The 22,550-nt window shown below is 51.9% G+C and overlaps 1 protein-coding gene across 1 annotated transcript; it reads right to left on the bottom strand.

Annotated features, from left to right (window-relative positions):
- Positions 1–1,238: 1,238 nt before the first annotated feature.
- SDC4 (syndecan 4) lies at positions 1,239–21,985 on the bottom strand. Its single transcript, XM_082643534.1, has 5 exons — positions 21,890–21,985; positions 8,995–9,133; positions 7,836–7,882; positions 6,822–7,014; positions 1,239–3,312 (listed from the first exon to the last, which is right to left on the bottom strand). The coding sequence occupies exons 1-5, from the start codon at positions 21,956–21,958 to the stop codon at positions 3,161–3,163; spliced, it is 600 nt and encodes a 199-aa protein (XP_082499660.1). The 5' UTR covers positions 21,959–21,985; the 3' UTR covers positions 1,239–3,160.
- Between the last annotated feature and the right edge of the window lie 565 nt (positions 21,986–22,550).

Genomic DNA, 22,550 nt, shown 5'->3' with positions numbered 1-22,550 from the left:
AACCACCTAGCTAACTCCTGACCCATGGAAACTATGTGAGATATTTACGTTGTGATAAATCCCTAAGTTTGGGGGTAATTTTACACGACAATAAAAGATACAGGGCCTTCTGGAACTAATACCTCACCCAAAAGATGCGTTTATGATGAGAATAAAGTGCCACTGTGGAACACTTCCTATGGACTAAGGTCTGACCTACCTCCCTGGAGCCCATTGGAGTCCAAAGTAACAGTTAATGAAGCTGAAATCCAAATCCTGGGATCCTGAGCTAATCTCACACCATCCAACCTAGCCCCACCATAGTCAATATGTTCTATATCTGCTCTATCCAACAGAGTAGGCACCAGCCACATGTGGCTATTGAGTACTTGAAATGTGGCTAGTGCCACTAAGGAACTGAATTTTAATTTTTTGAATTTCAATTAATTTTAATTTAAATATTCACATGTAACTAGTGGCCACTGGATTGGATAATGTAGATCGAACAGATGGGAGGGACTGGGACTTCCCTGGTGGTCCAGTGGGTAAGACTCTGCACTCTCAATGCAGGGGGCCCAGGTTCCATTCCTGGTCAGGGAACTAGATCCTGCATGTATGCCGCAACTAAGAGTCTGCATGCCACAGCTAAGAAGTCCGCATGCCGCAGCGAAGATCTCGCGTGCCACAACTAAGACCCAGCACAGCCAAAATAAATAAATAGATAAATTAAAATAAATTTTTTAAAAAAGGATCTTACCCACCTCAGAGGGTTGTTATGAGAATCGAGAGGCATCAATGGTATCTGACCAGAGCCCACCAGCTTCAATGCCCAGAGGCCAAGCAGGTGGACAGACTGTGGCAAAGCAGAGAACCTGCATCTAAACAGGCACCTGCCCATCAGCAACTCCCAGCGGTTGCCATGCAGCCTGAGTTGCCAAATCTTGACTTTTTCCCCCGAAGAGAAGTAGGGAATCAGTCTGGATTTTTATGGGAAACTTCCTCACTTCCATAGTTGGCAACTAATTCAAGGATTTCTGTGTTTGTTTTTTAAACACGGTGCCGCCTAAACAAAAGTCCGAGGTAGGCAAGACATGGCCCACAGGCCAGTGTGCACGTTCTGACTTTCCTCCCTCCTTTCCAGGCTCTTTCCTGGCATCTTACATCTCTGCCTCTGGTGTCTGGCAGCAATTACCTCAGGCTCCACTGAGATCAAGGGAAAGGATGTCTGATGAACTTAAAAATGATAGAGGCAGGCGATCTAGAAAGTACCAGGTTTTATTATCTTTTTATCAAAAAAATCAGTAACAGACAACAGTGTGAGGTGCTCACTCCCAACATGGCCAGAGGAAAAGGACACCAGGGGAGGAAGAGGACCCAGCCAGCTGGGACCCTGGGGTTATGGTGATGAAAGGTGAGGGAAGCAAGGGTAATATCCCCCCCTGCAACTCCAGCCAATGGGGTCAGGAGATGTGGCCTGCCTAAGCCACTAGGCCTCTCCAGCCTCTCCTCTCTGGAGAGGAAGGGTCACAGATAACAGGGCCCAGAGCCAGGGCCTGATCAGCCCTCCCCCGTCCCCCTTTGTCTAGGGAGACAAAGGTCATCTCAGCAAAACTGGGGCCGTGACTTGTTAAACCAGCTTAGTTCTTGAGCTGTGCTGTCCAACAGTTGCCAGTGGGCTCTGCCTACATGTCTGGTACACCAGCCACCAGCCACATGTGGCTGCTGAGCACTTGAAATGCGGTTACCATAACTGAGGAACGAATGTTTAACTTCGTGTAGTTTTCATTGATTTCAGTGTGGCTAGTGGCTGCCATATTGGATAGCACAGCTCTCCAATTTTCTCTTAAATTAGGAGACAGCAAATGAAGGAACCCCAGCTAAGCTCAAAGCAAATGCTAGAGAGAAGGTTTCCAGCCCAATCAGGAGAAGGCACCAAGGAACAGGACCAGAGAAAGAGGCAAAAATCCACTCAGCCACACAAAAATTCACTCACTCAACCACCCAGCCAGCTTTACATGGGAATATCATATCACACTATTTCCTGAAAAAATATATTTATCTATTTTGCTAGAACCAAGGAAGAATAATAATATATTACATGAAAAAGAGACACAAATATCCCACCATCCCCTAGGTTATGTTTTGGGATCTGCTAGAAAACTATATTTCAGCAAAAGCTTCTTAGAGGAAGCAGCTTTAGAAAGGGCCAAGGTCATAAGCAGGGAAGTATGAAGAATTAAAAAAACACAAAACACGGGGAGGGGATTTAAAGAAAAAGAGGCAAGAGGAAAGGAGAGGCCCTGTCTGAAGCTATAAATAGTAAAAAAAAAAAAAAAAAAAAAATTAATAAAAATTATATCTCCGACTCTTCTCTCTTTTTCGAGTAACAAAAACAAAAAAACATTAAATACAAACTTAGCAGGTACTGTGGAAAGGTGCAAGAGGGAGGAGAATGCCTCGGCTTCTGTGTACTCTTGCCCAGGTAGAGAGGCTCTGTACAAAGGAATGAACCATTAAAAAAAAATCCCACTAAAAATAGACTTATGAATATTCTACAAGTCCATTTCACAATGAACTTTCAGCTCTTCTCCCCACCCTCCCCAAATAAAAAAGGTTGATTTCCAAAAGTCACTTGGAAGAGCCTAGAATGGCCCAAGGTGTACCACAGACTCTCATAGTGTGGTTGCAGGTGCTCTTTGAGGGACACATCTCCAGGTACAGATAGATGGTTCTGGTTCCTTCCCCCAGCTCCTGGCAGAGGAGTCAGGCTGTGGAAGGAATGGAGGGAGGGAAGAAGGCCGGGGGTGGGGGCCGACCTCCAGCAGGATTCACATAATAGCTTAGAAAGGCTCTGGATGAGGCCTGTTCAGTACAGGCTCTCAGCTGGGCCTCGATTCTAAACCGGAAGATGAAGAAACGATCCAATCCCAGACTTGGCCTTGAGAAAGGCCAAGTTTAACCCTGTTTTTCTGCTGGGACAATGGAGGCCCAGAGAATCAAGAAGAGGCAGGCAGGAACAGTAGAAGATGATGTCTCTTCTGACACTGAAACCCTAATCGGAGCTGGAGATGCTGATAGATCAGGACTGGGTTGCCCTCCCCCTCCCCTAATGTCCACCCTTCGAAATCCTTCAGCGGCCCTCGCCCGTAGTAAAGTCCAAGCAGGTGCTCAGGAGGAAGCTTCAGGCGTAGAACTCGTTGGTGGGGGCTTTTTTGTAGATAGGTTTCTTGCCCAGGTCGTAGCTGCCTTCATCCTTCTTCTTCATGCGGTACACCAGCAGCAGGACCAGGAAAATGGCAAAGAAGATGCCCACGCAACCGCCCACAATCAGAGCTGGAGAGGAGAGAGGGGAGCGGTGAGGTGAGAGCTGGCTGCCCGTCGGGACCTCAGGGTACACTGGCCACTTCCGCCTGGTCGGTTCTCCTACCACTAGACGTCCTAGCCACCCACCCACCCCCGCCGGGTGTGCTCTGCTGGTGCCTTACTGAATTGGATTCTCACAACCTCATTAATGAGAAGGGGGTCACTGTAAGTCACCGAAAAAACCATAGAACCAGAGTGACAAAGGCACCATTCCAACCCACATCTGCTTGAGTCCAAAGCCAGGTTCTTTCTCAACACCAGGCCAACTCCCAGCTCAGCCCTGAGCCAGGAAGAAGAGAAACTGCAGGCTGTGGAAATCCCCCTTAAACCTACTTACCCCATGGTCCTTAGCACAGCGAGCTCTCTAGCTGACCCCGTGTGCATGCATCCCTGTGCAGACCTACATTTCTATAGACTGGTATATACATTCTATACACACGCAGGTATATGCTACCATACACAGTTACCACATGCGAATGTGTCCACACTCCTACCTTATAGATAATTATATATGTGGTTTGGGACTTCCCTGGTGGTCCAGTGGTTAAGACTCCACGCTTCCACTGCAGGGGGCACGGGTTTTATCCCTGGTCGGGGAACTAAGATCCCACGTGCCGCACGGTGCGGCCAAAAAAAAAAAATTATACATGTGGTTTATGTCCCTACATACGAACTCAGTGCTTAAGGCCTACGTTCCACTGCCCTCTCTGCCACTTAACTGGCTGCGGGATCTAAATAATAAAATTCCTTCATCTCTCTCATTGCAAAAAGGACACAATAATACCTTTCTCATAGGTTTGTCCCCAGGATTAAATAAATTAATCCACTTAGAGAGCTCAGAACAGTGCATAGCATATGCTCAATACTCATTAATGATGAACCTTCGTGGTTTATGTCTGTGTTCCTAGCACCCTGAATCATTCTGGCACAATAGTAGGTGTTTCATATATGACACAGTTTGGCTCAGAGAGGAACACTGGCTGAGGGCACCTGGTTAGTGTCAGGCAGATGTGGGCTTTTCAGGTGAACGTTATGTTCTCTGTACGACACCAGGCTGTCCGGAGGGCTCACTCCTGTTTGTTGAGTGGGCAGGGATATCTCCCAGAATCCTTTCTGTAGCAGATTGAGTCCCTTAATTCAGTCTTAACCTAAGAAGATTAATTTTCTGCCCCTGCACACACTCCAAATCCATGCACAGAATGGGGAGAGAGTGGCAGAGAACCAAATCAGGCTCTTTCTTGACTAAAATGATGAAAAAGCAGCAACAAAGTACCCCCAGGAAATACCAGAAAAAGGACGTGGACTATCAGGTATCAACCCCCTTCCCGTGTCTATTGCCTTTCCCTCTGATGACTCCTCTGTTAGACCCTTGGTCTGTGCTGGGATTCCCCACAAGGTCATGGCTCAAGGACTGTCTCAGAAGTGCCTGTGGTCCTAGGTTCCAATGCCAGGTCTACCACTGTCTGGTCTTGTGCCTTTGGACAAGTGACTAGGCTTCTCCAAGCTTCAGTTTCCTTATCTGTAAGAGTATAGATAACCATACCTATCAGATATGGTTGTTATGGGGACTCAATGAGGCAGGTGCATGAATCACAAGGCACATGACAAGCACTTGATAAAGTCCCAGGTGCTGTTTAAAAGCTACTGGAATGGAGGGTCCCACCTCAGCTAGCTCAACAATATAACTTTTCAACTGAAGATCTCACACTTGTGTAATTCTCCGTTGGAAGTATTGAGATGACCCGGTTCTCTCTTGCTATGCGACCCAAAGTAAGCGGTTTGCTTTCTCTGGGTCTGAGTCTCTCTATGTATAAGAAACAGTTGTTTGGACTAGATCAGTGGTTTTTACGTTTTTCTTTAAAAGCAGTAGAACGCTTAGTTGGTAAAAGCCAAAACCTTATGCTTATCCCACATCCACCAGATAAAAGTGAAACTCTGTGGGTGAAGAAAGATGGGGCAGGCTTTACCTCTGAACCTCCACCAGATAGTCTGAAACTTACAAAGACTAAAAGGTCTCTAAGGGCCCCTCTAGTTTCGACAGCATCCCTCACCCCACCCACATCACACGTAAAGTTCAAAGAACACTGACTCAGGGACCCGTGGGCCAGGGTCAGCGCTGAGCTGGGCCCAATATCCCCAGGGGTTATACCCTGCAAGATGCAGGCAAGATCCTTTATCTGTCCTGGTTGCAGGCAGCGCACAGGGCTCTTTCCTTGTACCTCCAGCTTCCTCGGAGCTGCCGGCCCAGCTGCTTGCCAGAAGACAGGAAAAACCCAGCCTGGGCCCAGGGTGCCCCTTCACCAGGCTGGTTCATCCAGGCTGGCCCTCGGCCTGTAGAACCTGGCCAGAAAGGGAGTTCCCTCTGACAAAGCCCCCCACCCGGCTTTGGAGACGCCCACAGCTGCCAGGGAAGAAGAGGAGCCAAATACCACCCCAGCTGAAGGCCCCATAGCCAGGCTAGACGGAGCCACTCCTGAAGTCTCTCCCCGGGACAGAGCTTTCGCCACACAGCACGTTATAGTCAAGAATGCTACAGCTCTTGCCAAACATGTACTCTCTCTAGGCCTCTGTTTCTTAATCTGGCACATGAAGTTTCCCTGGGTGCCACCTACTACTAGAATACTATACTATACCATCTACTATTGTGAACTATACTAACAAACCAGAACAGCCCTTTACAGTTTGCCAAGTTATTTTAGATTCTACTTTTTTTTTTTTTTTTTTTTTTTGTGGTACGCGGGCCTCTCACTGCTGTGGCCTCTCCCGTTGCGGAGCACAGGCTCCGGACGCGCAGGCTCAGCGGCCATGGCTCACGGGCCCAGCCGCTCCGCGGCATGTGGGATCTTCCCGGACCAGGGCACAAACCCGTGTCCCCCGCATCGGCAGGCGGACTCTCAACCACTGCGCCACCAGGGAAGCCCTAGCTTCTACTTTTCATGAAGTCATGAAACCCAAGGGGATAGCACTGTACCCATTTGCAGACAAGGAAGCTGAGGGTCACTTCATCAATTGAGGCTGGAAAGCTTCTCAGCCTAGGTCACAAGGCTGCCAAGTGACAGCAGGGGGAGGGGAAGACAGCCCAACCCAAAGGAGCCTCTGGGCTTTCAGGGGAAGTTTTCAAGGGAAGTTTTCAAGGGAAGTTAAACTTTTAATAATTGACTCCCCAGGTGCTAAACTCAGGCTGGGAAAGTGCTTTGTAAGTAAGAGAAGGACTTATGGCAAGTGAATGACTCAACATCTTTTTTTTTTTAGCCCTTGAGATGTAATTCTTCCTCTCTGTCCAGCAGGCTGCACACAGAGTCAGAGTCACCTCTTAAGGGAAGTGTCATCCTTCAAGGCTCCAGGGCACCCAGGGGTTGTAAGGAAGGGGTACCAAGTTGCCTAATGGGCTAGAGGCATCCTTGCCTGAAGCTCTATTCTGCCCCCATCTGAAGCCCTCTCCCCCTTTTGGGTATCTTGTGGGAAGCATGGGACCTTACCTGCCAGAACCTCTGTCCTCTCAAAGATGCTGCTGCCCTGGGCTGTGCTGGACATGGACACCTTGTTGGACACATCCTCGTCCCCATCAAAGGGTGACATCCTCTTGGGGATGACCTCATTCTCCTCCAGTTCCTTGGGTTCGGTGGGGACCCGGCTCCCTGTCTTTTCAGGGATGTGGTTATCTAGAGGCACCTGGATAGAGGGAAGGAAAAGAGACCAACACTCAGCGTGGTTTGGGGAGGGACCCAGGGCAGGGGACAGGGACATTCAGCCAGGTGAGGAATCTGGTTCTGCATCTCGCTGGCCCAACCACGTGGTCCTAGAGCAGAAATCAGCAACAACCTCTCAACAATTAGGCTGTCAACTTTTCTAGTAAATCTGTCCCAAAAGGGGAATGAATAATGTGACCAAGGGCACAGGGAAGCAGGTGTTCTAGAATATTCTAGAGTAACAGAATATTACTATTCTATTCTGGAGGGTGGTTTGGCAAAACTGCAGAAATAGCTTCTCCATTAAGGCAGCAAGTTTGCCTCTGGGACTCTGTCCTAAGGGGCTAATCAGAGATTTGTGTAAAAGATGCTTGCTGTAGTTTTGTCATTGAAGGATCAAAAAATCATAAACCTCTTTTCCATCAATGGGAAACCGGGTGAACTCTGATTACGCAGAGGCCATAAGAATGAACAGGAAAGACATTTAATTACGTGGGGAAATACTCATGATCACTTTAAGTGAAAAACGAAGTACATAGAACTGTATGTATAATTCGATACTCATGTTGGGAAATACCTAGAAATGCACACCAAAAAAGAGGCTGGAAACACATCTAAGTGTTTATCACTTACTGATTACCCCTGCAGAGAGGATGGCCTGCCCATGACCCACAGTTGTGCCTGTCCCAAGAGTCCAAGGCCACAAATAGAAGCCTTCTTGCAGAGTGAGGTCAGACTCCCACTTATTCTGCTTCACTCAAGAGGTACTAAGAACAGGAGAGGCAAAAGTGTGTAGCTGCTTACCAAGGGATGGATCACTTCCGGGAAGATCGGGGTGTCCTCTGAGTCATCTGTAAGGACAGAAAGGCCGTGTGAATGTGAGGTCGGTTACCCCCAGGTCAATGACCCAGGGCTGGTGGGAGTTCGAATTCACAATCGGCCCCCAAATGTTCAGTGTCCAGCAGGTGATCATTCCCACCCCAGCCACAGTCATCTCATCTGTAAAATGGGGGTCCTGAGACCTGCCTCCCTGGCTCTTTCACAGGAATGTTGAGCTGGTAGCTGGGCAGATTTTTTTGTCAGCTCCAAACTCTTGCTCCATATAGATCCCAGGACCAACAGCATCACCCGGTAGCTGGTTAGGAATGCAGAATGTCAGGGTCCACTAAATCAAAATCTGTATTTTAACAAGATCTCCAGGGGATTCATTTGAGAAGAATCTAGATTGCAATAGTAAATATTAGAAATTGCAATGTTCGTGTATTTCCTGAGTGTGTGGTAAATGCCGAAGGCTTTCACTCAGTCCCAAATCCACAACACAGACACCAATGCACTGTCTTTTCTATTCCCATCTTACAGACGAGGAAACCAAGGCTTAGAGGTCACCGAGTGGCAGTTTGAACTCGGGATTACGTGTCTCCAAAGCTCAAATTTCAAATTATTACACCACCTCACACATAGGAGGGATGCTTCTTGCAGCTCTGTCTAGCCTGGCAGCCAGAGCCAGGAAGTCACAGAAGACCAGGAGAGTTACCGGCCCCTGGTCTGGGCCCCTTCACTACTCCCAACCCCCTCTGAAGCAGGGGGTTTGTTCTCAGTTCCCACCCACACCTCTCGTCACCTTGCCCCCAGGCTTCTGAGCTGCTCCCTTTCCTTTTCAAAGGAAGAAAAACACTCAGCAGTCCTCCTCCCCACGCCCACCCCACCCAACCCTGTCCGAAGGTGGACAGGTTCGGGCTGGCGCAAAGAAAACGTAGAACTAAAATTGAACTCAAAGCAACAAACCATTTGCCCAGAGAGGGTCTCAGGGATGGGTTGATCCGGCAACTTTTGTTTCCTCCCTTTTTAGGGGGAGGGGCACGATAGGAAAATCCAAGCTTCAAGGTGGGGTCACCCTTGTAGGAGGAAGAGGATGGGTTCCCTCCAGCCCTGGGCCCCGGCCTGCCCACCACACCCTCCGTACCCAGATCTCCAGAGCCAGACAGCTCAAAGTCATGGGGCTCCTGCCCAGGTACCCCAACATCCTCGTCGTCCGGTAAGTCTCCGGAAAAGTGTCGGCCTTCTAGGAGGTCTCGGGGGTCGATGACCTCAGTTTCTCTGATCTAGGGTAAAAACAGGAGACACATCAGCCAGTCGCCCCCCAGTGCTCTGTAGCAGCCCCTGAACCCTGGAGAGGCAGTGAAGTGGGCGTTCAGGAAGGTGAGCTGGGATGCTGGAAGAGGATCAGGCCAGAGCCTGGAGACCTGGGTCCTGGCCCCCTCCTGGCCCCTAACTTGCTGTGTGACCTTAGATAAATCCCATTCCCATTCTGGGCTAATAAAAATATAAAGGTGGTCATAAACAGAATATAAATGTCTTAGGTGCCCTGTACTGAGGCACTTGCTATATGCCAGGCTCTGTTCTTAATAACTCTAAAGGCCAGTCTTTAACTCCATTTTATAACTGAGGAAGCTGGGTATCAAAGATATTAAATCATTTTCTCTTGGTGACGGGAGTAGCAGATGGAGAAGTGAGGACTCCACATAGGGCTGCCTGCCTTCAGAGCCAGTGTTCCCCATCCACACTCCAGGGCGCTATGATGCTATCACAGCTGAGTCACCCATGGCAGGGAGAGGGCCACTGGTGCTGGTCTCGTCCTGTCCAGGACAACTTTCCCAGCTGAGTCGGACTGGGCTGGGACAGGCAGGGCTGGCTCACCCACACCCCAGGACAGGTTCGGGTCAGGGCTCTGCCCGGAGCTAGGGACTCAAGAGTACATGAGCACACTCATGTATTCAGCCTTGCAAACATCTCCCAGAGTCATTCTGCGGTGTGCCAAGTAAGCCCTGCCTCTGCCCTCACGGACCATCCACTGCAGGACCCATATCTATCATTCAGCTGCCACCTATTGGGGCCCTAGCTGTTCACAGCAGAATCTTAGGTCCATCCCCACTGAGAAGCTTTCAGAGAGAAAGTATGAAAGATCCAGGAAGGCGAAGAACTTTCCCCAGGTCCTACAGAACATCAGCTACCCTGCTCCCATCCCCTCAAGTTGAGCTGAGTGGAAAACAAAGCTTCTTCAAGAGAGTCAGGAAATATTTGGGATGCGCACCACCCTTCCCCCTAGCTTCTGGGCTAAGCCTTCCTCTGCCCACTGAAGAGCAGCCCTGGGCAAAGTTCATTCTTTCACTAATGAACTCAAATGTTAAAGTGCCTACTATTTCCCAGAAGCGTCAGGGTTTCGAATACGTTCAGTACACACCCCTGCCCAAGACGTTCTACTTCCCCCAACCCCCTAACTGCAGGGGGTGGAAGGTCTCCTCAGAACCAGGAACACCAGCTGGAGCCCAGGGAGGTCCTGTCCTCCCATTTCACAGAATTTGCAAGATGAGCCCTGGACACAGCAGTGACTTGCCCAAGGCCACACAGTGAGTTAGCTACATAGCTCAGAGAGGAAAGAGGCCAGGGGCCTGCTTCTGACTGCCCCAAGCTGTCCTCCACCCAGCGGAGACTTGCCAGTGACACAGGGGAGAGCCTGAGAAGGAACATCCGTTCCTAAGACAAGGTTACCATCTGTGGGAGGGGCCCAGGCTTCCGGGGAGAGGTGGGCGGAACCGGACTATCATATCAGGTCCCCTTCCACCCTGTCAAGGGCAGCTGGATTCCCGGAAGGGAGCAGGGTCAGGCCGGGAGGAAGGCAGTGGGCAGGCAAGCCCCTCCCACCGCCAAGGCGAGAATCTCTGCTGAACACTTGGTACACGTTGGGGTGGGGAGCCAGAAGGGGTTAAGCCCTGGTGAGGGGTGACTTCATGACTCGGGAATCAGGAGCTGTGGGGTTGCCGCGCTGGAATTCCAGCCCCCGCACAGCCCCATGCCTGTGGCTTCAGTTTGGCAGCTCCTCCATGGTTGCGCAAGCTGCCTGTACCTAGGGTGGGGTCCCTGTGCTCAACCCCCATCTCCCGCTGCAAATTCCCCTGGGGCCCAGAATCAGAAACAGCAGGACCCCGGCAGCTTACCAGACTAAGCACTTAGCGTGAATGAGCTCCTCCTCATAACCCTGATTTGCAGAAGTATTAAGAGGTGGGGGGCGGGGAGATGCTCAGAAAATTAGTCACTTGCCCAAGATCACCCAGGCAAGAAAGGGCCCACACTGGACCAGAACCTAGGCATGGGTCACCTGAGCCTTTAGCCACATACGGATAAACACATGCATGAACACACGTGTACACAGAGTGCCCACCTACCTCGGTTAGGAGGGAGCCCTGTCAAGCGGAGGTCAAACCCAGCCCAGGAGGGAAAGAAGGTACTTTGACCAACTTGCTTATCTGGCCTGGAGACCAGTCAGAGCTCAAAGTCCTCAAGACGGGGGCTGGGGTCCCAACACTGTGTTGTTTCAGGCTGAGACCTTCCCCTACCTTCTCATTCCCAGGAGCCACGACTGGTTATTTATGAATCCTGCCTTTCTTTTAGTGGGTGAAAGTGCTGAGGAGTGTTTCAAAACAACCCATGGGATCAGCACGCTGACTGGTTGGTAATAGCTCTGTTTTACATCAGGAAATGAAGACCAAGTCTGCAGCAAAACCCAGGCTGAACACTAGATTGATTCTCAGTTCAGCCATCTTGGGGGTCACCGGGTCATCCCTAACCCTTCATTTTTTGTTGTTGTTCTTGTTGTTTTTGCGGTACGCGGGCCTCTCACTGCTGTGGCCTCTCCCGTTGCGGAGCACAGGCTCCGGACGCACAGGCTCAGCGGCCATGGCTCACGGGCCCAGCCGCTCCGCGGCATGTGGGATCCTCCCGGAACGGGGCACGAACCCGCGTCCCCTGCATCGGCAGGCGGACTCTTAACCACTGCGCCACCAGGGAAGCCCCTAACCCTTCATTTTTATACCAGGTTCCTTGAGAGCATGAATAACTTTTCTTAAGGTCAGGAATGGCCAGAATTAGCCAGGATTAGATCCCATCAGATACCTATCTCGGCTCTAAAAGGACAGGGATTGGGAATTCCCTGGCAGTCCAGTGGTTAGGACTCTGAGCTTCCGCTGCAGGGGGCACGGGTTCGATCCCTGGTTGGGGAAGTAAGAACCTGCATGCCATGTGGTGTGCCATAAATAAATAAATAACCAAGCGGACAGGGATCCCTAAAGGAACCTGCATGGCGTGTGGTGCGCCATAAACAAACAAACAAGCAAATAAATAAATAACTGGGCAGGGATCCCTAAAGGCTGCATTAGATGAGCCCAGATGCCCTCCTACAGCAAGTCAAAGGGCTTAGGAGGAGCTCTGTGGGGCGTACTGATGGAGGACACAGGAAATTAAATCCTGTCAACTCCAGAAGTGGCCCCTTCTCTGCCCAAGACCCCTGACAAGAGGGAAATTCCCAAGTGGGCAGAATCCCTAAGACTAGGCCAGCAAGACTCAACCAGGCTCCCTGGGATTGTGGGCAAGTATCCCTTTCTGTGTGTGTGTGGGTGGGGGGATGCCAAGAGACCTCCCTTCCCCCACCCTCTTTTCAGACAAGGCCCATTCAGTCTGAGGTGGCTTTGAAGAACCAGGTCCCCCAGCAGCCAGGCTGAGCCCTGACCAGAGAGGGACTCCACCCTGCACCTGGCTCACCCCATCCCTGCCCAGGGAGCGTGTGGTCACACGTGTGTGCACGCACAGGCACCCTCTCTGGGCCCTCAGGTCTCTCTATATCTTTGTCCTACTCATAGACACAAAACAGAAATCAGCAGCTGAATAAGCAGACCCTGGTGGGCACCTGGGGGTTGCTGCCTGGAGGTTTAGAGATACCGGATGCTTCCCCAGACTCTCCATAGAAAAGGTAGGCGCTATTTTGTGCTGTAAAGGCTAATGTCTACCTACAGAAGGTGTCTGAGGCCCAACCATCTCACTTTATTACCCAGATTAAAAGATAAGGGCCTTTGCCAAGGTCACCCAAGCAGAACTGGACTTAGAACTTAGGTCCCTAAAAAAAAAAAAAAAAAAAAGAACCTAGGGCAGAAATAGAGACACAGATGTAGAGAACAAACGTATGGACACCAAGGGGGTAAAGTGGTGGTGGGGGGTGGGGGTGGGATGAATTGGGAGATTGGGATTGACATGTATACACTAATATGTATAAAATGGATAACTAATAAGAACCTGCTGTATAAAAAATAAATAAAAATTCAAAAAAAAAAAAAGAACCTAGGTCTCTGGGCTCCTGGGCTGGACTTGTCTTCCTTTCCCACTTCTAGGGTCTGGGCTGCCCCTAAAGGTCTCAACAAATCCACGGGCAGCAGCTGTCACTCCAGATATAACCCACATCCAGTCCTTAGGCGATTGGCATGAAGCTAGGAAAAGTCACCAACCCTACTGCGAAGTCCTGCAGCTTCAGTCACACAGGAAAATCATGGGGCTAGGCACTAGTATCCACGACATGCCGGGCACCAAGCTGGGTTTTTCTCCGTTTGAGCTCTTTTTATTCGCACAACAGCCTTGTAAGGTGTTCTACCCATGTTGCCGGAAAGAGAGCTTCAGTTGGGTCATTCATGTAAAGTCACAGAGCTAGAAAGCGACAGAGCTGGGATTCAAACCTAGATCTTTCTCAAGACCATGTCTTAGCCACAACCAGACTTCTCACTGCCACCCACAATTTACCTCTCCACCCCAGTGCCACAGCCCAGAGCATACAAATTCCAGGCCAGGGCTCCAGGGCACCCCTTCCCCTGGTCAGGGAGTAAACAAAGGTAAAAGTGATATTGCTTAAACAAAAGAACAGAAACTTGGCTGGGACGCCGGGGAGAAGTTCAGGGTCAGAGCTTGCTTAACTGTGAACTGGTGGGAGGAAAAGAGAGGTGAGCCTTCCTCCACCTGGCCCTTCCCCAGGGGAGGAAGCCACCCCCAGGGGTCAGGGACACACTCGACCCTTCTTTTGGGGGGTGAGACCAGAAGGTCAATTGGGCAAGCCAAATTTGGGGGGAAGCTGGGACGCTGAGTACCCTGGGCCCTAACTGCTGAACCCAGCACAGTGGTCCTGGCAGGAGATCCCCAGAAGGGGCCACTGATACAGGCATGGTCCTCCCCCATCCTCCTTCTGAAGGGTCAGATACCCCCTACAATGAGCAAAACCTGGGTGCCACAATCAGGACTCTGCATGTTGGTAGAAATGGAAGGATCCACCACCAGAGTGATGACCTGTAAAGGCAGTTGCACCAGCAAACCACAGCCCTATCCCTCCCTAACTATACGAGCCCGGGCATTTATTTCACATCTTAAAGCCTCAGTTTCCTCTTTTTGTAACCAGGGCTAGTAGCACCTTGCTGAAGGATGAGGATTAAGTGAAACGCATTGGGGTGTGCAAGGGACCCAGCACGTGGCCTGGTACACAGCAGGTGCTCAGTGAGTAGCAGCTATTATTAATCCCCATCTGCCTTCCTTCTGGCTAAGGGGATTAGTGCTCAAAGGGTCAGAGAGACCTGGGAAAAGTTGTAGAAGCAGTTGCATTGCTAGAAAAGTGGTTGGTGGGTGGGGAGGTGCTTTGCAAACTGCGCAGGGACATACCCTATAACTTGTATTTATTTTGCTTCTGAGACCAGAGACTCTTTAACCACCAGTCAGGCCCCCTGATAGAAGAGAGAAAGGCCCAGAGATGGGCAGAGAGCTGCACAAGGTCACATAGCTTGGAGCACCTGTCCTAAGCAGATAGAGGCAGAGGAGAGACCAACAGCATTTTTCCAAAAAGAGCAAACGGCAGTGACCAGAGACACTTGAAGCTCTACTTGGGGACCTGTATCCCCAGGGTATTTCCTGACCTGCCTTGGGGATGAAAAAAATATCTAGAAGGCCAGAAGAAACCACACACAAATCCAGGACCTGGTGCGCTGGTATGGGAAGGGTTAAGCCAGGTCTGGGGATGGGGGTTCGAATGTCAGCCCTGCCCACTCCAAGGTCGGGTTACTAGGAACACAATCGCTCAGGAGAGAAGCCAGGCCTGGCATTGCCAGCAGCTTTTCACCAATCCCCCCTGCCCATCCAGGGCAGCTCCAGGACCCAGGGGTGCCAGCTAGTAATAGAGGCTGGAAGGGGAAGGGTGGGGGGAGCTTCTGGAGCCTCTGGACATCCCCCTGGCCAAAGCTGATGCGGCATCCTTGTCACTAACACCCCGGATAATCGTGGGAGATTCTCTCTCTGGGCCTCGGTTTCCCCACCTATGAAAGGCGATTCTCAAAGAGACAAGCCTTCCTCTGTCTGGAGGCCTGGTAACCAAGCTGGGGACTGCTCCGATTACCGGTGGAGACAGCCGGGAGGGGGCTGGTTCCCTCAGGGCCGCAGAGACAGAGGTGCATTGAAGCTGGGCTGGTAATCTAGGCAGCGGATCCGAGGTCCCTGCTGGATCCGAGGGCGGGGTATAAACAAGCCTCCCGTGTTCTCTAGAGCAGAGTCGATATAGCCTTGTCTCGGCCGATTAGATCAGCCCTGGGTGCTGGCTTCCTGCCCCTTCCCAGCCTCCCCCGCCACTCGGGGAAGCCACAGCTCCAGATCGGGTCAGTCTGTCCCACAGACGTTTCTTGGCCGGGCTTCCCCAGGGCAAGGAGTCTCCCAGCCGTTGGTCACCACTGCCCCCATGCCCCGAGGTTGAACAGTACAGCCAGTCCCCGCAGGCCTGGCCACCACCAGCGAGGCCCCACCAAGTCACTGTTTCCACACATACCAGCCTCTCCCTGCCTCCCCTTTCCATTACCCCAGGTGTCACCTGACTAGCAGCCTCTGCTACTGTGCCAGAGAAAACTGGGGCAGCCGAGCTCCAAGCCTGAAGGAGGGGGAGGGGGGGATGCAGAGTAAAGCGGGGGGAGGGGCTGAGTAGGAGGGCCTGGGGGTGGGGTGGGAGGTAGGGAGTCACAGGGGTGGGTGGGTGGGACCACAGAAGGCTGAAGCTGGAAAGAACTGTTAGGATCACAGAGTGATCTTTTGGGGGACTCCTGGAGCCCTGTGAGAGGGATAAAAAGTTCTGAACCCCAAGAACCATAACTACTGGTTTACGTTTCTCAGCGCGCACACAGACAACCACCTCCCCACGCCAACCTCTGGCCAGGTTAAGAACCCTTGTCTAGCCACTAATAATAAACTAAACTTAAACCAGAACTTCACAAGTTTGCCAAACACTGATGACGACCCCGGAGTATTACAGGTGTTTTATAGAGGACGCTGGGGCTCACACCGGCCAAATGACTTATTAACGAACTGCGTGTCCCTGGCTGAGCAGCAGAGCTGAGATGGGAACACAGGTTTTTCTGACTGTGAAACGTACCCATTTTCCAGTCACCCAGCCTCCAGGGGACAGGGCCAGAGGGGACCACGCCCAAAGATCACCAGTGAGTTAATAACAAACCCGCCCAAGTCAGGTGGCTTGAACTCTTAGGGTTAAATCAGGCCCCAACTGTTGACACAAGCCTTCTCCTCTCTCCCTCGGCATCACACGATGAAAATATCTGAAAACTGGCATTCCAGAACACTGTACCTTTTCTGTCCACCAACACACTCCCTCCCTCCCCCAGAGCCCAGGGCGTTTTTTTTTGCAATTCCCTCGGCCTCTGGACTGGAAACACAGGCCCTCCCCCTACTGCACAAGGCTCCTCCAGCCTGGGAGGCCAACCCCTGAGGCCTGGGCAGTGTCCTGGTTGTCTGGTCCCCCTGCCCCGTCTCTCTCCAGGCTGAAAAATTGCCCAGCAGGGGGATTCCTACCGATCCCCGCAGGAGGGGTGGGGCTGCCGGGAACTGGTTCTTGTTTAAATATCAACCCATCCAGATAATTAACAAACTTCTAAGACAAACAGATAGGAGATTTGGGCTCTGTCAGCCCCACCCTAGACTCCTCCCTTCCCACCTTGCAGCTGTTGGGGGGAGGGGAGAGAGCTCTCCTGGGGCCCCTGAGGGTGGGATCCTTTAAAGGATCAGGGGCGGGATCCTTTAAAGGAAAGGACCATCTGGCATCAACGCAGCCTGGGCAAAGCTGGGAACCTTCACTAAGAAGGCCTCCTGCCTACCAGGCGGGATCCTAAGAGCTTCACTTGCGGCCTTGTCATCTCCTACAAGCCTCCCCACAATCTCCATCTTCTTATAGACCAGAAAGCAGAGGCTTGGAGCGGTCCAGTGGCCTGTCCCAAGCCATGGAGCTAGTAAGAGGGGGGGCTTCACATCTCTGGAGTCAGGTCTGCCTAAATTCAAATCAATGTTCCAATCCCAAGAAGCAAGAGAGAGCGTCAGAAAAATCAGAATCCTGGGATCATATCTGGACTGTACCAGCTTTGCTCTGTAAACTCAGACCAATTGCAGCCTCAGTTTTGCTTTAAGGGAGCGGGGGAAAAAGCACTATCTGCTCTGCAGAGGGTAATTATTTTTTTCTCTTTTGCTCTAAGTAATCTTTTTTTTTTTAATTGAAGTACAGTTGATTTACAATGTTGTGTTAATTTCTGCTGTACAGCAAAGTGATTCAGTTATATATATATATATATATATACAATCTTTTTTATACTCTTTTCCATTATGGTTTATCAGAGGATATTGACTATAGTTCCCTGTGCTATAGAGTAGGACCTTGTTGTTTATCCATTCTATGTGTAACAGTTTGCATCTGCTAACCCCAAACTCCCACTCCATCCCTTCCCTACTCCCTTTCCCCCTTGGCAACCACAGGTCAGTTGCAGAGGTCAATTTTGAGGACTGGCTGAACTCTATTCCGTCAAAGGCCACACACAGGCAAGGCGCTGTGAAGGTCTGAGGCCTAGTACTAGTATTTCCTGTATGTCCCTTCAAGGCCCTGGACACTAGTTGACTATCCCTAATAGGCCCCCAAAGGACAAAGTAAAACTCTGGAGCCCATGCCAACATGCCCACTGCAGAGCCACCCTATTAGCCAAGAGGTTGAAAGGAAATGGGTGACTCAGGCAGGCCAGCTACCACTCTCCTCCAGTGACTCACAGAGCCCTGTCCAGCCCCTTCCCCCAATTTTAAGTCGTCACTTGGAAATCACACCCACCAGTCCAGGAGGCTGAGGACAGCTAGAAGCCAATTCCTCCCAAGAGGGACCTGAGGCGGGAGAGCCAGGCCAGTCTTCCCGCCCCCTCATTCAGGCCAGCTCAGCACTCCAAGTACTTGGGAAAGCCCTGTTTCCAGGAGCTGGGGATGGCAGGAGCTGAATGTCTCCACCACCTGCCTCCCCAACGTTGCCTCTTGCGCAGGCTCTTAACCAAGGATGCCAAGAAAGTTCCCCTCCTCCCGCCAGAAAGGACCCTTTAGAGGGCTTTGGCCCAACCTCCTCATTCCAGAGTTGGGGACACTGAGACCCAGAGGGCATGTTTGCTCAAGGTCACCCAGCGATTCAGAAGGAGGACCCAAGGCATCTACTATCGAACCCAGCCAATTTCCTCATCTGGAATGTTCTCCGAGGACCTGCAAATCAGACACCTTGTGTTACCTGACAGACCTGGTTCTGGCCTTGGCAAGCCCCTACATTCCTCTGAGCATCACTTTCCTGTAAAAAGGGAGATAATAATACCTACCTCACAGTATCACTGGGAGGCAATCATGTTAGTAATAAATAACCTCAGTGCACCTTTTAGAGTGAAGTTACATGCATACATTTATTTGTTCATTCATACTAACATTTCCTGAGTACTAACTACGGGCCAGGTATTTCACTGAAAGTGAATAGAGCAGAGTTCCTGGCCTGGGTGTGTCGGGCTGGAAGAGGAAGGGCTCAGAATTTGATGGGGTATGTTAATGCCCTCATGAACCATAAGTTTCTTCAAGGGAGGGAATGCCTTAGATGTCTTTATGGTTTCCACAACCCTTTCAAAGAGTAGCTACTTAATTATTAATAGAATATCCGAGCTGGAAGGGGCTCTCTATTCTGTTCAAACTCCATTTTACAGATGGGGGATGTCAACCCAGAGAGAGAAAGGGACCCAGTCTCACAGAGTCCTCCAAAGCATGGCCCAAATATTTTCCTTTGGTAGCTCTCTGGGCTTCTAAGAATTCCAAAGAACTCTCTCTGGCCACTCAAGGGTCCTAGACCCCCTGGGCTTCCGTCCCCACCACTACTTCTGTGCAATCAAGGAGAGAATTCTCAAGAAGACCAGAAACATCTCTTAGCTAAAGTACACGGGGTGCATGGGGGACACTTCCCCAGAACTGACTGGGCCTGGTGCCACGTCTGTGCCCCTGGGCAGCAATACCACGGGGCGGGGGTCCAGCTCCCAAAACAAGGCTGCCTTTAATTGGCCAGGGAGGGAGTGGCAGGAAGGCAGATCAGGGGAATGCTTCCAGCTGGACAGGAAGAACTGGTTTAGGAAGGCAAGCCCCACCAAACAGAGAAGAGTCTGGCTCAGCCTGGGTTCCCTTCCCAAAACCTGTGGCACTGAAGGGGCAGAAAGGAGGGCACTACCCACGGGGAGGACAGGCCTTTGGCTTAAACTTAAAATTTGGGCAGTGCCCCCAATAGCATTATTGGAGGAGGACTACAGGACAGAGATTCTGATGGCCTGGGAGCTCTCTGCTACCCCAAGATGGTACCATTTTACCTCATCTGTAAAGTGGGCATAATATAATCCCCACATGCTAGGGTTTTTATGAGAATAAAATGCACCAGACCTGGTATATGGAAAGCACTCCATAAACGACAACTGTTATTACCAAAACCCTTCTCTCTGGGCCTCAATTTTCTCCGCCTGCAAAAAGAAAAGGGTCGACTGGATCATCTCTGTGGTCTAATCCAACTGTGCCTAGGTCTGATTTTTCTGGCCACAACCTTGGGAGGAAAAGTGCTGGGAGCAGGGTGCGGGGGAAAAGGGGGGAAGCCCTGTGACTCAGTTCAAGGTGGAAGATCTCGTAACATTAGCCAGGAAGGGAGCGCTGAGGTCAGGCTGAGAGAGACGGACACCCCTCTCAGGAAGCAGCTGCCTAGGGCTCACTTCTCCAGCTGATGGGTCACCACATACCCTCCCCCAAACCATATCCTTCTGACTGTCCCCAGGCACAGCTGCCTGCTCCTCCCCCGCCCCCCCCAAGCACCTGCAGGCTTGGCAGCCCCTGAACCGAGACTGGCATGTTACCTCTCAACCACCAGGGTCTTTCCCCTTTTCCCCACACCACCCAGGCCGATGCGACATGCCATGCCATTCCTTCGGATGCCTCCACAACTGTGACGCCAACACATCCTTCAGGGGCCTAGTTTAGAGCACTGCACGGGGAGCAGCAGGCTTGGGTTCGAGTCCTAACTCAGCCACTCACCTTTTGGCAAGGTTGCCCTTCTTAGTTTGGGGAAGTCATCACCTCACTCTGGCCCTCGGTTTCCTTCTACTCCACAATTCCTTGTGGCTGGCCCACCCCAAATCTTTTATGGATTCTAAAGAGTGACTCAGGGATGAGACATAAGAGCAGCCACTCAGAGTAGCATCAGACTACACGTCAAGATACGTGCAAAAGAGAAAAAGAAAGGGAAGCCTGTCTGCTTCATTTGCATCTGACTCAGCCTCTTATCAGCTGTGTGACCCTGGGCAGGTTAGTTGACCTCTGTAGCCTCAGGACCAGTTTAAAACAGTAAACAGAAGGGCTGAATTAAACTAGCTGATGGAGCCATTACAACAGCTATTAGAAAGTTATTAGAACAATATCATAAGCACTAAATGTTTGCTGTCATCACTCAGGGCTGCAGTTGTATGTGGGGATGGGGTCGGGGGTGGGTATAGCTCAGGGTCTCACCCATACCTCAGATGAAGCCTGCCAGGCAGAAACGAGCGCCCCTAAGTAATCCCAGAGGAATAGGAGCCCCATAAAGAATGGACATTAATGATTAGACGCCACTGGACTTGCTCTCCCCAAAACCGAGGTTTAAGGGCACCAAGGAAGCACAAAGCCCAGGCTTTTTTGGAGGGCAGGGGTCAGATTGCCTCTCAGCAATTCCTGCACCCCAACTTCCCAGATGTGACTGGCTCACTCCTTCCCAGCTGGCTGCTGGGACGAACGGAGCTTCTGGTGGGCCCCAGGCTTTGTAAACTACAGCAGGGACCAGTAAGCGGTGAGAGGGAGGCTCCTCGGGGCTCACTGAGACCTTCTCTTCCCCCAGCCCCCCTTCACCCCACCCCAAAGTGGGAGCTTTAGGTGTCCCCAGCGCTAAACGCTCTCCTGGCGGAGAGCAGAGGCTTGACTCCTGGCCAAGTGGTGAGCCTAAACCGTCTCCTCCAGTCCGCCCTTGAAAAATCAGCGTCCCAACTTTGTAGGGACCCTAAAGAAGCACTGGTCACCTCCTGTCCCAGTCCCCCATACGTTTTGTGCCGATGGGAAAATCGAGACTCAGAAGGGGCAGGGCCTTCCTTGCCCGGAGCCACAGGCCAGTGGCAGGGCTGCGGCCAGAACGGAGGTCAGGGCTCACTCCTTGCCCCGGTGTGTGAAACAAGGCCCTGCAGAACCCTAAACCCCTCCCCATTCCTAGTACAGGCAGCCCCCTTCACTCCCAGGCCATCTCGGATTCTAGAGGGTGAGAAGGGGCGTCAGGGCTCCGAGCCTGCCCCAGGATCACCAGGGAAGGGGCGAGAGGGTGAGGGGAAACGAGGTGACACCAGCTTAGTCACGTCCGAGCCTTGAGCCCGCGGCGGGGCTGAGGCCAGAGGGAGACGGGAAGCGCAACAGGCTGGGGGCGCACGGCGCGCGAGGGAGCCCCCCACCCCCCTCTCCCCGGAGCCTCCCTGGGACCCTGGAGCCAAGTTTCCAACAAAGTGTCCCTGGCCTCTGCGTCTAGCTGGGGGCGGCGCATCCCCCTCCCCATTGCCCCCGCATCGCAGGATCCCAGGAACAAAGGAGGCACCAGTCCGCCCCCCCGGGGATCTCCCAGGACCCACCGACTCGGCGGCGACGGCAAGGGCGCCTACGAGGAGCCACAGCAGCGCGAGCAGGCGGGCGGGGGCCATCGTACCACTGTCCGGAGAGAGCGCGAAGGCTGGTGGCCAGGGCTGGCGCGCGTTCCCTCTTATAGGCGGTGATCGGTCCCTCCCCGGCCCCGCCCCGGCCCGCCCCCGTCGCCCGCACCCCTCCCGGAATTCCCCAGCGAAAGCTGGGCCTCCGGGGCGCTACGCCTGCCGGCCCAGCTGGAAACCCGAGGGACCCGCCCCGTGGACCGGGCCGCTCAGTCCACCCGAATCCCTGGCCTCCAGCAACCCGGATCCCCGATCCCCTGCTAGGCAGGTGACGGGAGATCACTGTGCCTAACCCCATTTTACAGCTGGGCAACTGGGGAAACTGAGGCCCACGGAAAGGAAGGACTTGTCCAGGGTCGTGAATTTAGATTAGCGCCCTTCCAACCGGGTACGCTGCCCTCTGAGGGACAGGAGACTTTCCAAATGGGCAGTGAATGCGGGTTGTTTTAAGGCAGGGGTCAGCCATCATTTTCTGTAAAGAGCTAAATATTTTAGGCTTTGCGAGCCAGATGGTCTCTGTCACAATTACTCAAACTCTAGCGCTGCAGCTCAAAGGCAGCCTTAAATATTAATACTTAAAAGAAGG

This window comes from Mesoplodon mirus, assembly GCF_964341445.2.
Source record: "Mesoplodon mirus genome assembly, chromosome: 15".
NCBI classification, from domain to species: domain Eukaryota; kingdom Metazoa; phylum Chordata; class Mammalia; order Artiodactyla; family Ziphiidae; genus Mesoplodon; species Mesoplodon mirus.
Note: the sequence above shows the minus strand (reverse complement) of the source record. Positions and strands in the feature narration are given on the sequence as shown.

What these genes read in the sequence shown, in the direction of transcription:
- SDC4 (XM_082643534.1), bottom strand. Translation starts at nt 21,958, where the DNA reads ATGGCCCCCGCCCGCCTGCTCGCGCTGCTGTGGCTCCTCGTAGGCGCC. An exon ending in TTGCCGTCGCCGCCGAGTCG is followed by an intron (nt 9,134 to 21,889) that starts GTGGGTCCTGGG and finishes TTTTTACCCTAG; the next exon opens with ATCAGAGAAACTGAGGTCAT. An exon ending in CGGAAGTGATCCATCCCTTG is followed by an intron (nt 7,015 to 7,835) that starts GTAAGCAGCTAC and finishes CCCTCTATCCAG; the next exon opens with GTGCCTCTAGATAACCACAT.